At 43.5% G+C, this 17787-nt stretch overlaps 1 protein-coding gene across 3 annotated transcripts in view; it reads left to right on the top strand.

Annotated features, from left to right (window-relative positions):
* TAOK1 (TAO kinase 1) overlaps positions 1-17787 on the top strand; it is a 57943-nt gene that overhangs the window by 32508 nt on the left and 7648 nt on the right. For all 3 annotated transcript variants that reach the window (XM_037373189.1, XM_037373209.1, XM_037373199.1), the window contains exons 10-19: positions 937-1018; positions 3004-3171; positions 4039-4242; positions 5458-5592; positions 6166-6402; positions 7183-7311; positions 8931-9134; positions 9635-9874; positions 13617-13829; positions 14920-15102. In XM_037373189.1, the coding sequence (XP_037229086.1) occupies positions 937-1018; positions 3004-3171; positions 4039-4242; positions 5458-5592; positions 6166-6402; positions 7183-7311; positions 8931-9134; positions 9635-9874; positions 13617-13829; positions 14920-15102 (1795 nt within the window). The remainder of the gene's footprint in view (positions 1-936; positions 1019-3003; positions 3172-4038; positions 4243-5457; positions 5593-6165; positions 6403-7182; positions 7312-8930; positions 9135-9634; positions 9875-13616; positions 13830-14919; positions 15103-17787) is intronic.

Below are 17787 nucleotides of genomic sequence, written 5' to 3'. Positions count from 1 at the left end.
TCAACAACTGTCTTTTGAAACAGCAGACACAGTAAACTAATTTCAGAAGTTAAAAACTTCCTAATTATGTTTTTCTGAGCCATAGTCCTAGGCCTCTAATATTATACATTGTACCTTATTTTTAGAAATTTTTTTCTACTTCTGAGATTTTCTGGTTAGGCTATTTCACACCCTCATGCTTGACAAAACATTCAACTCATTTTTATGCAATTTTCTGACCAAAAAATGCAATAATTTAATTTACTGAAAAATTGCAGTAGCAAAACCCCCCATTACATGATGGGGGCGGGGGGTGGGGGAGAAAGAAAGAAATAAAACATGTACAACCGATGTACCACTGTTTTCGGGGTTTTATCCTGCCCTTCTGAAAACCTGTGTTCAGAGAAAGGAAGGAGAAAATACAGCATTTCAGCTTACAGAAGGAGAGAAGTTACTAAACAAATCGTCTTATTTGTGACAGATTGCATGATAGTGTAGAAGTGGCATCTGAGGGGCCAAAGGCATTTCAGGAATTGTGCATTAATGCAGTTTGTGGATGAAACACCTGTGCACAGAGGTGGAATGGGGCAGGGGCTCCGATTAGACCTTGAAGAGTTTTTGCAGGATGAATTTGGCAGGGTTGATGCTCGCACTGAGGTAGATGGGTGTCTGCCTTTACACCAAACTTTCCTTCCTCTTGAATTGGCCCATATTTTTGCATTCAAGGTGAAATATTTTGTCTAGAAGCTGAGGTTAGAGGGTTCTGCCTGCTAATAGCAGTGGATTTGGGCTTGACTGGGGGTGTCAAGAGGCTGTAGTGTGAACTACTGGGTCTGTGTGGTCTCTCCTCACTTTTTCTGCTAGGAGCACCCAGATGTGAGTATCTTGATTCCTTAATGAATTCCACAGAGTCATTAACTCAGATGGATATTTTTTTTTCCCCTCTCCTTGCCACAGGTCTGATTATTTTCGAAACTTCGTAGATTCTTGCCTCCAGAAAATTCCTCAAGACAGGCCTACATCAGAGGAGCTTCTGAAGGTTGGCTTGCTTGTTCTTTTTGTTTTCTACGTGGTATTAAAAATGGGCCATGCTCTGTGAAGTTCTTCTGTCTCACCTACCACACTACGTTGTGGTTAACGATGCGCTTTCTGCCCATTACACCTGACACCTTTGAGCAGAGGGTGCTGTGGACTGTACCAAGCTGGTGGTCCCAGCTTTACTGCCCCTTTGCAGTGCCTCGGGCAGTTCCCCAGGTGACTTTCCAAGCCAACCCTGTTCTCATCATAAAAGGACACCCCATCAAGTGACACTGGATGACCATCAACTTGTGAAGAGTTTCAGTTTCTTAAGCTCAGTCTATCATCCTTCCAGTGATTATAATTAATCCTGACAGAGCTGCTGTGCATTAGTTAACAAATACCTTTCGTTACTTCCCTCTTTATTCTATGCTATATATACCCCTAAAGGCTTTTTATCCTCTCCCATCACCTATGTGCTTTACATGTAGAACTGAAATCTGCTGTTCTAATAGTATCCCTGGGGGAAAAGGGGTAGAGGAAAGCAGTTTTTCTTCCCCATGCTTTTCCTTGACATGAATAAGCCTCAGCCATCTGTGGGTTTTCTCTTGCTTTATTAGCTTTCTTTTCCTCCTCCTCTCTTTTTACCCCCCTCTTCATTTGTGCCTGTGTATACTGCAGGTACTTGATTTTCCTTGCTGTAGTCTGGAAAAAAAGCCAGTGTGGCACATTGTTGCAAAAAGCTGAGCTGTTCCGAAGTGAACACAACTGGCATAGAAGTTAGGTGATAGAGTTGCTTTAAGTGTGACTTTGATGTATTTCCTTTGTGGCATCAGGTGGCATTCGGAATTTCACTAACTTTTCATTCTCATTACAATGCTTATGACATTTTGTTGTGGTTTGAGTTTCTTTTTAGCCTGGCCATGTCTGCTAAACAGTGGTTTTTCCAAAATTTTGCATTGCAGGGAAATGGATGCTATTTATAAAAGTTTTATCATCACCTTTTTGCATGTTTTTACTTAAATGGTTCTGAGGACTTCTGCCTCTTTAAAAACTGTGTATTCAGAAAGTAAATGCAATTATCCAGTAAAGGTTTTGGTGTGGGTGTGTAGTCCTGCCATTTTAGAGTTCTGCAGAGGGGTTTTATTTTGAGCAATGCACTGCAATTAAAGAGAACATTGATGGAAATTAAACGTTTGTGAATGTATTCCTTCCATATCTATAGCCTGAAACAGCTGCATGCCACTTTACAGGGACAGGTAGGGAATGTGACATGTTGGAAATGGCAGTGCAGTTCTCCAAAGGAACAAAATGAAACTAGCGGTGGTGTTAATAATGACTCATGCTTGCACAGCACATTTCATCTGGAGACTGCAAAAGCTGCTTCTGACATACATAGACAGGACTTGTTTTACCTATTGGCAAAAGGTAGCCACCTTTGCAGTGAATATCTCCAAAAAACAGAGCACAACATGGCTATCTGTTCTAGGACCAGGCTTGAAGGTTCACAGCCTATTTTGTGACTCAGAGCTGTATGCCAAATATTTGATTTTCTAAACAAGGAAAAGGGTTTTATAGTGAGAGTTAGCTGATGAGTTAATCAACATTTGGTTAGAGACACTAACGAGCCTAACACCTTTGGTATTTATATGTTACTTGTTGCTCTTCCCCCTCTAAACCGCAAGTAGATAACCTCTCTAAATACCCCAGTACCCGAAGAAGTCTAGGTTTAAACTGAGCCTGTTTTCATGGTATGTGAAAAACCATTTCTCATTTCAGGGTTTTTTACATCTTTACTTTCTGGTGGATGTCTCCCATCAGAAAGCAATCATTCTGAAATCTGTCTGAATTGTGAAGTCTAAAAATAGTGCCAACATAAGCTGTGAAGGTATTCTCCTCCTGTGCAGGGAAGAGGGCTAACAAACCCAACTACAGCTCATATTTGTATCATGAGAGCATGTGCACTGGAGGCATAAGAAGTCACTCCCCTATTTGTGTGTTCTACAGCACATGTTTGTTCTTCGGGAGCGGCCCGAAACAGTGTTAATAGACTTGATTCAGAGAACAAAGGATGCGGTGAGAGAACTGGACAACCTGCAGTATCGTAAAATGAAGAAGCTCCTCTTCCAGGAGGCGCACAATGGCCCTGCAGTCGAAACACAGGAGGAGGAGGAGGTGAGAGAAACTTTGGATTTCATCACTGAACCGGAGAATGATGCTGTCATTTAAATAACCACAACTCAGATATTGCTGAAATGAGCGGAGGCTGTTTAAACACCTGGCTGTAAACTCTGTCTTCCTTTCTGTGTTTGGAATAAAGCTACCTCAAGGCACAAACAAGGACAAACAGGGTAGATGCCTAGTGCTGGCAAGAAGCTGTGCCATGTGTTCGTGCTTGAACAGTTAGTTTCCAGTTCTGTAAATCCTAGCTTTCCTTGCCTGTTTATAAGGCTTCATGAGGACTCTTTCAGCAGCTGTGGTTAACCTCTGTTTTGACCATCTGTACAAGGCCCTTGACAATCTTCTGGTTTTGTCTGGAGAATGTCGTTCTGGCTCTAAGACATAGAAACTCGTACTTGATTTGGGGGGAAAAAAAAATGTCATCAAGGAAATTAATTTGGTTTTTTTGGGGCCACATGCTGCAGTCACCATGCAGATATTGAGACTCTCTGAACTGCAGTTCTCTTGTACAGAAAGGAACTGTGTGAGGTGCAGTGTCCCAGCCGAACACTTAGGTGATGCTGGTGTCAGGAGAGTTTCTGGTGACATGCTGTTGCTGATACATGATAGAGTTCAGCTTGTTAACAGGCTTGCTGTTGAAAAGAATCTGACATCAGCCAAGTTAATCATGACAAGGCTGATTCTTCCTCTCCCCAGCATCCCACAAGAGAAATATTTCATGGCAGTGCCTGGAGGGTGGGAACTGCCATGACGTGGAAGGTAGATGACTTGAGAAAGGAATGGAATGAGCATTTCATTTGGTAACGTCTACAGATACAACTGTGATGGATTTGGATTTTCTTAATAATTCCTTTCTCCTAGGAGCAAGATCATGGTGTCGGCAGGACAGGAACAGTGAATAGTGTCGGAAGTAATCAGTCCATTCCTAGTATGTCTATCAGTGCCAGTAGCCAAAGTAGTAGTGTTAACAGTCTTCCAGATGCCTCAGATGATAAGAGCGAGCTGGATATGATGGAGGGGGACCACACCGTGATGTCAAATAGCTCTGTCATTCATTTAAAGCCGGTAAGCATTGGATTTCTACTGGATAACGTTGAAGGTGTAAATGGGAGAGGATTTGGTTGGCACGATGACAAAAAGCCGAGTGCTTCCTGTCTTAAGTCATTATCCACAGGTTCTAATACTGTGCCCCAAATACATTAACGTGTGCTGGAAACTTTGGAAGGTTGCTGTAAAAATCATTTATTTTCATTCATTCACTAAAAATTATTTTCCTGATTGAATTGTTTCAAAAGCAGAGCAGTTTGCTTTACTGTGAGGAATTGGAATGTCACGTTGTGAACAGGTTTATTTAGTGGATGCTCTTAATTTGCAGAGCACTGCTTCATGGGACAAAAGGATGTGAGAGTTCCCCCTGTTTACCTCCTAGTTAGTGAATTCTTAAACACAGGACCCACAGTAGGGGCTGAAATATGTTCCTGAAGTGCCCAGCTTCCCAGCGCTTAATATCTGGTTAATGAACAAAGATGCATGGAAACAGAAATGCAGCACTTTGGCCATGACAAGATGTGAAGCCGCTTCCCCTGCTTTACCTCTGCACGATGAAGGATAAACTGGGGAGCGTCCCTCTGAACCACGCTGCTCCTGCTGTGGAGGGGTTATCGCATGTTTTCTCAAAGCAGTAGCGTTTCCCTAGCTAATGATAGGTGTGGTTCCAGTGTTTTGTTCTTTGCCCAGATATGCAACAAAGACACAGGTATTTCCTCGGGGAGTTAATTAGTATATCATATCTAAGTACTGATCGCTCTGTGATGAATGACAAACTCAAAATAAGAATGTGGAGTGCACCATGACAAATTTTAAAATTTGCTTTGAGGTGTTTCTGTAGTGGGTGTAATGAAAATCTTCCTCTGTCTTTCAGAGTTACAAAGATGTTTTTGTCTTCCAGATTTGATATCATCTACTTTATAGCTTTTATGTTTTGTTGAAGTAAACAGTTTAACTCAGTTTTCAGTTTTCCATTTATTTTTCTCATTTTCAGCTTTAATTAGTAATTTTCCTCTTGGTAATAAAAATGTACAATGAAATTTCCAAAAGTAAAGATTCTAGATCAGAGCTCTAATTGCAGTATATTCCTTCATCCACCTTATTGACAGGAGGATCTTTTGAGGCTGACGAATGTAAAATTTTTTGTTCTTCCTTTTAAATGTTTTTCGAACTAGACAAAAAAATCTTTAGTAATGCAGATTCTCTTCTCTTGTGTTAATATTTGCTGATAAGGAGGAAGAAAACTACAGAGAGGAATCAGATCCTCGAACAAGGGCATCAGAACCCCAGTCTCCTCCCCAAGTATCTCGCCATAAGTCTCATTATCGGAACCGAGAGCACTTTGCTACTATACGCACAGCATCGCTGGTATGTTAAAGTTTTTATTTTGATGAAGTTGTATGGGAAGGGATGCCTTTGAACATAGCTCCGTGAAACTACTTAGAGCTTTTAGGATTTCATCGAAATATGAGCTGGCCTCATTGAGATACTATCACTGAAATAGTTCAATGTAAGTTAATAAAAGCTTACATGTGACACCTGGGTGAATGCAGTTTGTGTATGTAAGATGTTTTTCAAAACCAGTATGCCTAGTAAAATATAGGAAACCATTTATAATAATAAGCTGGCTTTTATTTTTGTCTGCATATCATACATATTTGTGTGTGTATATATGCACCCTCATTGCAGTGGGCTAAGAAGACATTATTTAGTACAAGCTTTATAACAATTGTACAGTTTTTCTGCTGGAGCCCGTGTGAGCTTATCTTCTACAGCAGAATTCAGTTTTTTAATCTGCTCTGCTGCCATTAAGATGTGTGCTTTTCTTTACAACAAAATCATATTTCTTTACTGAATAGTTTTCTTTTGTGGTTTGAAGACTGCTGAAAAGCAGATTAAGAAGCATTAACTTACTTTGGCCCAATGTGGTTATCTTCCTAGGTGACAAGGCAAATGCAGGAACACGAACAAGACTCTGAACTGCGAGAACAGATGTCTGGCTATAAACGTATGAGGCGGCAACACCAGAAGCAACTGATGGCATTAGAGAATAAACTGAAGGCAGAGATGGATGAGCATCGCCTCAGGTTGGACAAAGATCTTGAAACACAGCGTAACAATTTTGCTGCAGAAATGGAAAAGCTAATTAAAAAGCACCAAGCAGCCATGGAAAAAGAGGTAGGAGACTGCAGTTTAGCAGACCAGTCTGTATTTGTTAATTACATTGAATTGTCCGCTTCCCCTCACTGATGAAGAGATGACATTGTAGTCTCTTACATGTCTTGTTTTCAGGAGCCAAGCAAATTGCTAATTAGAAAAAGGCTAATACATCACCTCCTTACACTAAGGGGTTTATGTAACTAGAGGAAAGGTATGTCCTTCATCACAGTGCGTTATACTAAATGTTAGTATACTGACCCCAGAAGAAATACTGTAAGGGTTTTCCTTTCTTTTGCCGTGTATATGCTGTCAGTAACTGACTGCTGTCAAGTGTTACGGAGGCCGATTAGCCTGCAGAGAAGTGTGCCAGCTACGCTTAAATGTTCACCATCTAGTTGCTTGTGGATATGGGGGGTTTTATGCTTTTTAAATAATTGATAATGAAGTGGTGCCGCCTACAGCAATTATTATTGATTCTTTTGTTCATCGTGGGTCCTCTCGGTGGAGGGCTAAGGATAGAGTTTATCATAAGGTGTTGACTTGGTTAGGCCAGACAAGCTGAACAATAGGGCTGATGAAATGAGGCACTGAAAAAGACTCCTGCAGGGTGTGTTGATGGCGGGGGGCGGGGGGTGGAATGAGAAGAGAGTGAGGGCAAGCTCCTGAGACTCGCACTTATTCAGAGTCACGGTGAGTATCGTGGTGACTGTACCATGAGTTCCAGGTCTTGGGGCTGAAATGGGACATGAGCTGTAATCCATTGGGACTCAAACTGATTTGCTGCTGGATTTGCTGTAGGCTAAAGTGATGGCCAATGAAGAAAAGAAGTTTCAACAGCATATTCAGGCCCAACAGAAAAAAGAATTGAACAGTTTCCTGGAGTCCCAGAAGAGAGAATATAAACTCCGTAAAGAGCAACTGAAAGAGGTAACTCATCTGTAATGAGAACTGTGAACATAGTACAGCACACGATACAGTGCAAGAGCAGTGAACGTTCAGAAATAAAAGGGCCACTGTGTGCAAGAGATGTTACGCTGGATTGCAGCGAGTGCTGCATTTCATGAGCAGAGCCCTGTACGTACTGTATTTGTTTCATATTTTTCACCTTAGAGTAAGAGGGTTTATTTATATATTGGCACCTATGCTTTTCTTGTGAAAGTACACACGTCTCCATTGTTTAATATTACTTTTTAGCCAGAAACATGCAAATTTGGCAGTCCTAAGGAATGAGAAAAGGTAGTTTAAGAAAGGTCACAAGCGTTTTTCTCATACTTTGTTGCTGCAGATATTGACCGTGCGCTGCAGCAGTTAGTGAATTTCTTATCACTTAATGATATTTGTGTAGCGGCAGCAAAAATACAGAGCAGTAAAGATGACCTGCAGGTGTTTTTTTTTAAAGGAGTTATCTGTAAAACACATTTAATTTTAATGGAGAAAGCTGTGTAATAGTTTAGTAATCACTGTATTGTAGTGAAAATCTTGACCTTTGTGAAATGCAGAGAAACTGTAGAATCAAACTTCCTGGTTCTTTTCGTGGAGTGGCTGAAACTGTAAGCACCATAATTTTTTTGAAAGAACCATTTAGTGCTCAACCATCAACCAGCAACTTTGGAACTTGCTCCGAAGGGGAATATTCCCAAACATAGACATTTCCCAGGAGAAAAAAAGGCTAAAGAGCAGCAGAGCCAAGAAAGATCTAACAGAAACTATAGTAGCGTGGGCTCTTTATAATAACATAGAATCTTTTTCTAAGTGGGCAGTAGATCGCAGAGCACCAAGAAACACTGATGAAGTACAGAGGAGTTCTGTCGCATACTTAAGTTGAAGTGTATCACGACAAGTCTCGTTACCGTATGGGCATCTGCAGCATGCAATTCGAGCAAGCAGAGCCTTTTGCCAAAGATGCTTCAAGCTATGTGTTGAATTTAATAGAAATGTGGAAGCTGTGGCCTTAATTTTCACCTGTGAACTTATTTATGTTGGATTTTTTAAGTTACGGCATCTCACTGAGTGGCTCCGCCTTGCTGAGTTACTTATAGAAATGTGTATGTGTTCTGATCAAGCAAGACACAAGAATGTTGTAATGTGCTTCATGTGGCTGGAGTTCTGTTCGAGCAGCAGGATGACAATGCTTTCCTCCTCCTCTCAGTCCTTTGGGAGCCTGTAAAAATGTTTGTCAGGCAGTATGGCAGGGCCTCCAAGTGTCTTTGTTCTTAGTGGCCAACCATAATTTTTATATTTTGAGCTAATATATACATCTGGAAACTGTGGGCACAAACCAGTATTTTGGCCAATTAAAACTGCCAATGCAAAAAAAAAAAAAATAAAAAAAAATTGTAGCTAAACTTGCTTCACTATGAATTGTCTCCTGGTGTTCCCTTAGGTATGTGATATGATGCATTTTGCAGAGGCTGGGATGGTACCAGCCATAAGAAGACAAGGTGGGGTGGCTTTGAAATGTAGTTTATTAGGCAGCGCTGTCCAGTTGTTCCCAGCCAAGGAGTTGAATGTGACTGTTCCACAATTAATTACCTTGCTGTTGTCAGGAGCTGAATGAAAACCAGAGCACTCCAAAGAAGGAGAAGCAGGAGTGGCTCTCCAAGCAGAAGGAGAACATCCAGCATTTCCAGGCAGAGGAAGAAGCCAACTTACTGAGGCGTCAAAGGCAGTACTTGGAGCTGGAGTGTCGCCGCTTTAAGAGACGGATGCTCCTTGGCCGCCATAATCTGGAGCAGGACCTGGTTCGGGAGGTAAGAGAATAGGCAGAGATGAGACCTGGAACCACCTGTGTGAAACGTATCTCACAGGAGCACCTACAGTCCAGCTCGAATCTCAATTACCACATCTAAAGTTTTTTGGTAAAATAATGGTTTGATATGTTTTGCAACACCATCTGGTAATCCCTGTGGCATTTAGGGGATCATGCAGGATCAAATGTTCAGATTAGTGCCCTATTGTGGGAGACTTGTTAGATCCAAAAAGTCAACAGACACAACAGTTACAGTCCTTTCCAGAAAATGCTTACTGTGAATCCTGTTGAGCATCTAGAACAGGAAGTAGTGAAATGAGGAAGGAAAAATGACCAGTGGCTGTGCTGTCTGCTTCTGATAAGACGTAGAAGCAATGTGCTTTGTCCTCAAATGCCTTGAAGAGAGAGAAATGCCCTTGTGAACAAAGTGAAATGTCACGTTGTGAACGGAAATCCAAGTAAGTACAAAGAATCTAATAATTCCCTCTGTCCTCCTGTTAGGAGTTAAACAAAAGGCAGACACAGAAGGACCTGGAGCATGCCATGCTGCTGCGTCAGCACGAGTCCATGCAGGAGCTGGAGTTCCGCCATCTGAGTACCATCCAGAAGATGCGCTGTGAGCTGATCCGACTCCAGCACCAGACCGAGCTCACCAACCAGCTGGAATACAACAAGCGCCGGGAGCGGGAGCTGAGGCGTAAGCACGTCATGGAGGTCCGGCAGCAGCCCAAGAGCCTGAAGGTACTAAGTGATGTAGGAGCTCTGGGAGTGAGCTGCTGGTGGTGGTGGTGAAGTGGTACATCACAGCTTGGTTCTCATTTCCAGTGTATGCAGGTCCAAGATTTTTTGAAGCTCATTGATTTGAAGAGCTGTCTCATTCCATAATATACCTTTATTAAAAAGCAACGTATTTGTCACATTGTGTAACTGCTGGGATGCAACTGCGGCCCTGTAAGCACCATATGCATGAACCATAGTAATGGTGGTTGATGTTGCAGTGTATTGTAGGCAGGCCACAGCAGCACTATTCCCTCGTTTTATTTGAAAAGCCATTGTTCTCAGCGGTGTGCCTTCCTTTTTGTGGCCATTTAAAATGCATTTAATCTTTGCAGTGCCCTTTTTTCCCCCCTCTTCCTCCTACGCTGTTTTCTGATCCTCTTCTCCCCCATACACAAGAACAAAATCTAATTTTTGCTGTAATGAAGCAGTGTCATTTAAAAACACACTTCCCCCTGCCCCCTTCCCCCACCCCTCCAAAAAAAAAAAAAGCTTTTTGTTGCTGTGTGCATCAAAATGAACTGCACTGTTGGTCTTGGCTAATTCACCTTGTTATTGTTTTTATAGTGAGGCTGGTATGCCTGCAAGTCGGGGGGTGAGAGAGAGAGACACCAGCCAGCTGCAGTGTCCTCAGGAAGCTCCTAGCACTGACCTTTGCTGTGTTGTGCTCTCATGGGTTTCTCATGCTGCCCTTGTAGCTGCGGTGGCTGACCAGAACTATAGGGCCTCTGTAATTGAGGCTCTTAGTGTTTTCATTGTAAGCCTTCGCTTCATCCAAAGAAGTTCAGTGGTTTATTCTGAAGTGTCTGAGAAGGGAGTATAAGGCCTTTCACAAAGCTGCCTGGTACATTTCCTTTGAGGAGGCAGACTTCTTCTCTCCACCCAGTGTTCAGCTGTGCCAGTAACAAAATGAGTGTATGGCATACTGAGCATGGGGTTTCTTTGTTGTTCTAGGTCTTTCCTCTTTGTGATATTTCCCATCTGACTTAGTTTTCACCACCTGCATGTTATCTTCTTCAAGAGAAAATAACCAACTTGAAAACAGAACTTCAGCAAAAAACCCCAAAACCAAACCTTATTTGTCAATATTAGAATAATATTAAATAGTGAAAACCTAGCTTGTGAGAACAAGGGACCATCTGATCGCTGTTGAGAATCTCCAAGGATATAGTGTATAAATAGCTGATGACTTCACAGGGAAGCTGCGCTGCACTCTGAGCTGAATAAAACTGAAGCAGCTGTATTAGGTTGATCCTTCTGAGATTAGCATGAATGAGTTCTGCCTCCCCAAGGTGAAGCTGTGCAAACACGAGTGGGCAGCATGTCCGTTCTCGTTCCCTGGCTGGCAGTTGGGACAGCAGGATCGGCAGGCTCTCTGGGCGACAGGGGCTTGGCTGCCCTCTCACCTCTGCAGGCTCTTCAACCCCTTCCCTTTTCCAGTGAGGACAGGGCTGGAGCGTTTTGCAGGGAGCGTGGAAAGCTTGCACTTCGCTTTGCATGGCTGTTCTGCGATTAGTGAAGGATTTTCAGGCTTGAGCTGTCAATCCAGCACCTTTGCGTACACACAGTGCTAATAATGGAGCCTGTGGACAACCGTTCAGTTTGTAGCACAATTGCCTATTTATTGAGGCTGTTGCCTGGTATTAACTCCTTCTCTTGCTTCTGACTAATACAGGCGAGTATTCTTAATTGAATAGATAATTTGACTATTTGTTCAATTTCTCTCTCCAGCAACGTTTTCCCTCAAGGGCACATGTTTCAGGCTTTCCCTTTGTTATTTAGTGAGGTCCTTTGTCCTGAAAGCAGGTTTTTAACGGTCAGTGTCTGTTGCTGCTATTACAGCACCAGAAGGACCGATAACTAGAATTCACCCTTCAGTGAAAACTGCTCTGTTATTATTTCGAGTGTGTTAATTGTGATGCAAATACCCTTTTGCTGGTATTTCACAATACTAGGTCAAAATGATCTTGTCAGAAGCCTGACTGGAAATCTTACCCCTCCCTTCTGTTTCCTGTTGTTAAAGCCTTTGGATTGGAAGCCTGTAAACAGTCTGGTGTCCAAGCAAGGCTTCACAGAAAGTGAGGGCAAAATAGATTGCTGGTGTTTTGCTGTGACCGGGTCCCTGACGGGAATGTGTAACCTGCTGACACTTCCCTTAAGGGCAGGGAGAAACAACCTTAAAGGTTTCCTGGAGGGAAATAACTTCCTGTAAATGTAGAAAGGGTAAAAGTGATGTATTCCTCTCTGTGATACATGTTTTGGTTTGAATGAAACCCATCTTTGTCCCGTTTTCTGCATCAGGTTAGCAAAGTGGAATTGTTGGTTTATGCAGCAAAGCATGCTGATATCTAAATTGGGCTGGATATATTGTCTGATCCCACTGCATCTTCCCAGGTAGCTACAAGTGCTGCACTTACCAGCCACCCTGCTGAGCCTTGAATTAGTGCCAGGAGCAGGCAGTGGGGGATCTGACGGGAGATATGCACATATATCTGCCTTGCTGGTTCAGATCCCGGAGCTCTTCCAGCTTATTCAAGGGATAAGAGTCTGCTCTCATGCTCTGTTTCTGACCTCAGTGTTACAGGATTTGACCATGGTGGCTGACAGTGGGGATGGCCCAGAGCGTATACTGACTGCCCTGATGTGAGGTTTTAGTGGTTTCGGGATTTTTTGTTTCTTTGTTTGTTTTTTCTTACCATGGTGAACTTGACTGTCAGTTAACCACCGTCACTCATCACTCCTGAGTTTTGCTTAGTTAGAGGAATCCCTGCCAGCCCTCCTGTAGAAAGATACAGGGAACTCCAGAACACCCTCCTTTTCAGTGTCTTAAAACACTTAGCAGATAACCCTCACAAGTGCTCTGGAGGCAGGTAAGGCAAGTGAAAGAAAAAAATAATTAATTTCCTCAAGGCCACGCAGAAAAATCGGATCCAGATACATTTTCCAGGATTGATATCTCCCACTTCTGCGGGCAATTGCAATATTAGGTCTTTAAATGATACAGAGATGCTAGGAAGCGCAAAGGGAAAGTCTCCAGTAAGCTTCCATTGGGGATGGGGAATTGTTTTGTTTGCTAGGCTGGCACAATACTAATGTTGCTTGTGGTGTACATTTTCAAGCATCTAATCTTTCCCAGCCATTTTTTAGTATCTTTATGAAAAGCAGGTTCTTAATATCAATGATTAGAATACATCTTATCTTCATCAAACTCTCAGTGGAAGAAGTGTTGCTGTTTTTCCCTGTCCCTTCCCATGCACCAGATCTGCTTCTTTTCATAACATTAAGTGCTATTCATATATATGTACCATACAAACACAGTGATGTGTAAGTATGGCTTTTGGTGCTAATAAATATTAGCCCTGTCCTTCAAGAACTTTTCTTGAAAAGCAACACCCAGGACTGGATCCAGTCCAGTGACAAATGTGAGTCTTTTTGTGCAGAGACAGCTGTATTTAGGCTGGAGCTTTGTTATAAAAGTATCTGTATTGTAATTGTTTCGCACAGTAGCAATGTCAAAGCAGCTGCAGCAATAGTCACTGCCTCTTGTGTATTTTGCTTCCCTCCTTGCACTGTAGATGTTAATATACATTTGTGGATTCTTGAACTCATATCCTTAATGTAATCCTAAATATCCATTTGAATGGATATTTCTCTCATTTGAAACATGCTGTTTTTTTCTTTGTTTGTGTCCCCTCCATCTTTCCAGTCAAAAGAACTCCAGATAAAGAAGCAGTTTCAGGATACTTGCAAGATCCAAACCAGACAGTACAAAGCACTGAGAAACCATCTGCTGGAGACCACGCCAAAGAGTGAACATAAAGCTGTCCTCAAACGGCTCAAGGAGGAGCAGACCCGGAAGCTGGCTATCCTGGCTGAGCAGTATGATCACAGCATTAATGAAATGCTCTCTACACAAGCTGTGAGTCGCCTCCGAGGGACCCAGGGTTCCTCAGCCACATAGGGATGTTTGCATTTTAACCAATCTGTATCCTGACAGCAGCCTGCTTCCTTGCTGCACGTGCCATACCCTGCACAGTCATTCCTCTGTATTTAAAAAGCAGCGTTCAAATGCAGAGGAAAGCGGTATTACCCCCCTTCAGGCAGGTTGAAGTTGAAGCTGCTGTTGCAGAGATCCAAAGTGATGCATCTGTGTGGCCAGAAGACTGCTTTTCCATGAAGTTTGACAATATAAACATCCCTGTTAAAGCATCGTTGAAAAATGTGCAGCTTGCTGTCTTAAGTCGTTTAGGTTTTGATTTGTCAATGATACCAACCAAAGCATGTCCCACTGGTGGAAGATGCTCATTGAGTCATGCAGGGGTCCAGGGTTTAGACTGTGAATCTGAAATAATGGTAAAAGTGTTGTGAAAGGTCTGTGATTCCTTCTTGAAGAGGTTCCTTCTTTAAGGAATGACCACTTCAGCAATGCTTTGAGTCCTTGCTACAGCTGAATGTGCAGTTTTCTTTGCACTTCTTGCATATCGCATCGTGCTAACATCGCTCTGTACAAATTTGATGCTCTGAGGCAGGGTAGCTGGCTTAATTTATATTTGGGCAGGTTAAAAGCTGAGTATCATACTGCTTTTAGATTTATGTCATTATATTTTTTTGCCTGAAGTCCTACATTGACAGGGATATGGACGTAAGTCCCCTGCATACAGGTAATTGGTTAATCCAGTTGAACAGAGCAAGAGATCTTCTCTTTGCCTCTGGCAAAAGGAGAGCTGTGGATGTTAGCACCTCCAGCAGTCTGGTCTCTGCAGTATGGATCGTGGTTCCTGAGGCGCCACTGCTCATCAGCATCACTTGCATCAGTGCTGTGGGCTCACTGTCACCAGTCTTTGTCACTATAGGTTCTCTGTTCAGTGAAACGAAGTACAATAGAGACCAATTGTATTGCTAAGAAAACAAAGTCCCATCCCATTCTCTCCCCTTCCCCGCAGTCCTCCCCCGGATTGTCATGAGTGGTTGCCCCATAGTGAAATGTCTCTATTGTCTCTCTTTCCCAGCTGCGTTTGGATGAAGCACAGGAAGCAGAGTGCCAGGTTTTGAAGATGCAGCTGCAGCAAGAATTGGAGCTGCTGAATGCATATCAGAGTAAAATCAAGATGCAGGCAGAAGCCCAGCATGATCGGGAGCTGCGTGATCTTGAACAGAGGGTATCCCTCCGCCGGGCCCTCCTTGAGCAGAAGGTAAAATGGGCACGTGAGCATCATTAGCACGCTCCATATCTCAGATCTTAAATTGCACTGTACTTACCAATAGAGAGAGAAATTGCTTTTACCTTGCTGTATATAGTAACACAATCATTTGGGTATTTGCCTCGCTGGGATGATAGCTCAGTGACACATAGGCTAAACTTTCTGCCAGCTCAGCTGTCCTATGTGAGCAGCTTCTGGCTGGGTTAGAGCTGCTTGAAGCGTGCCAGAGGGAGTCATGCCTCTCTGGGCAGAAGGGAAAGTGAACTGTTCTTTCTGTCTCTGAGCTGCAGATTAGCTTCCCCAGCTCATTACAGGACAGACAGTAACAGCCTAAAGCTGGAGGAGGGGTGTGCTTTTGGAATTTGCATAGTATCACTGTTGGGTATCTTTGGGGAGGGGGCTAAAGGTAAAATGTATCTGAGACCCTGTGTTTCATGGTAACACTATTCTACTGCAGATCTGTTCCGTTTGTCAAATCTGTGGAGACCAGGCTTTTTTTTCCCTATAAAATTATGCTTGTTACAGAAATGCCGCTGTCTGCAGCATTTCCCTAAGCGAACTGAAGTAGCCAGACCCACAGGCATGGGTGACATGCTGCTCCCTAGATTTCAGCTTGTGATTGGCTATGTGTATTAAGGTACTCCTTGTTGAAGTGTGCTTTTCTGTGCAGTGCCAGACATGGAGGTGCTGGAGTGTGTCCAGACAAGGGCAACGAAGCTGGTGAAGGGACTAGAGCACAAGTCTTAGGAGGAGCGGCTGAGGGAGCTGGGATTGTTTATCCTGGAGAAAAGGAGGCTCAGGGGAGACCTCGCTCTCTACAACTACCTGCAAGGGGGCTGTAGCGAGTAGGGGGTCAGTCTCTTCTCCCAAGTAACAAGTGATAGGATAAGAGGAAACAGCCAGGGGAGGTTTGGATTCAATATTAAGAAAAATGTCTTCATCGAAAGGGTTGTCAAGCACTGGAACAGGCTGCCCAGGAAAGTGGTGGAGTCACCGTCCCAGGAACTATTTAAAAGACATGTGGATGTGACACTTGGGGACGTGGTTTAGTGGTGGGCTTGGCAGTGCTGGGGTCATTGTTGGACTCAATGATCTTAAAGGTCTTTCCCAACCTAAATGATTCTGTGATTCTGTCAGGTGCATAAAGGGATGAGTGGCCTATACAAACCAGGGGAAGGGTAATGCCCCAGTTGGTGAAAGGAAATACACAATCAGCCTTCCTCCTGCAAATTTTTTCCCCTTTGATTTGCCCTGTGGGTGCCAGCCATCACCATTCATGCAACGGTTCCCAACTTTGCTGATTGGCGATTGTTAAATTGGGGCAATTACTCTGTGGCCTCAGGGTTCTTTTACACTTCTCCCAGAGGCAAGCGGATGGATGGATGGGTGCTGGGCTGATTAGAGGGCCCCCATCGGCCTAAAACTGCTCCACCTCACCATCAGGAGGAAGCATCTCCAAAGGTGGCAGTATGCTCCCGCTGTGCTTTGGGCTCCTGCAAATACACCTGAATCTCTACAAGTAACTGAATTTGTGAAAACGGAGTTCCCGTGTGGCGCTCGCATGTGGAATAGCTGTCTTTAGACCCCATCGCTAGTTATTTTGGTCCCCTCCAGAAGAGGACAGCTCCCGTACAGCCCTGCCGTTGGGTTGTTGACGCTGGGTGTGCATTGCCCTCTGGCGGCACCATCTGCTGTGGGAAGCAGCATGGCACCCTCAGCCTGCTGCTGGGCACTGCTCCTCGTCTGTGGGAGCAGCGTGTGTTGCACTGCATGTAGTGTTCGGTCAAAACTGTGGAAGTGAGGCCAGTGACTGAAGGAAACACACATCAGCCTGTGATGATGGCTTTCATTATGGGCCAGGATTGAAGTGTGTTGTGCATAGAAAGTCCCTATGAAACATTTGGTGTCAGTAACGGTGACAGGAAGCTTAGCAGTGCTGCTTCATAGAGAGGAAAAAACCAATAAAAATAAGATATAGCATAGTATTTTGTGTGTTTGTGTCCCTGTGTTGCCTTGAAGCATCATCCAGTTTCTTACTGTTCTAACTTCCATAGGTTTATTTAGCAATACATGCAGTCCTAGCACATTACAAGTCACAAAGTCATGGACTAACAGTGACACGCTGTTTCTTGTTGGGGTTACAGTCACTTAGCAGCGGCTCAAGGGAAAGTGGGTGCAAAAGTAGATGCATCCTTCTTTTGCAAGGGTGGTTTTTGGGAGGAGAGGCGTTACTCTGGTTTTGTAAGAATTGTGTTGTGATTTTGTAAGACTTTTGTAAGAGTTGAGAGTTGCAAGTATGCTGGTGTGGGTCGCTCAGCAATGTCACCTGGTATTTGCTTGCACATGCTAACTGAAACTGGCAGCCAGAGGAAGGGCAGGTATGTGCACAAGATGAATGTCTGAATTTATGTGCACAAATATATACATAGCCTGTGGCAAAGTCAGTCCCCGGTGTTCAATAATAAACCAGATTCCAGAAGTTAGTGTGTGCATAGGACTCTCCTTCCTTCTCAGCACAGTGCTCTTTATTTTTGACAGTGCCCATCACCATAGTAACTCACCAGAGGATACATGTCTGACTTAGGCTAAGGAGGGAGCAGCCAGCCCCGTCAGCGTGCAGCCTGTAAGCGCCAGCGAGTGAGGCACTGTACAAGCTATACCCTGATGCTATGTTGT

Source organism: Falco rusticolus, chromosome 1 (genome assembly GCF_015220075.1).
Source record: "Falco rusticolus isolate bFalRus1 chromosome 1, bFalRus1.pri, whole genome shotgun sequence".
NCBI classification, from domain to species: Eukaryota; Metazoa; Chordata; class Aves; order Falconiformes; family Falconidae; genus Falco; species Falco rusticolus.
This window is presented reverse-complemented; position numbering and strand designations above follow the sequence as displayed.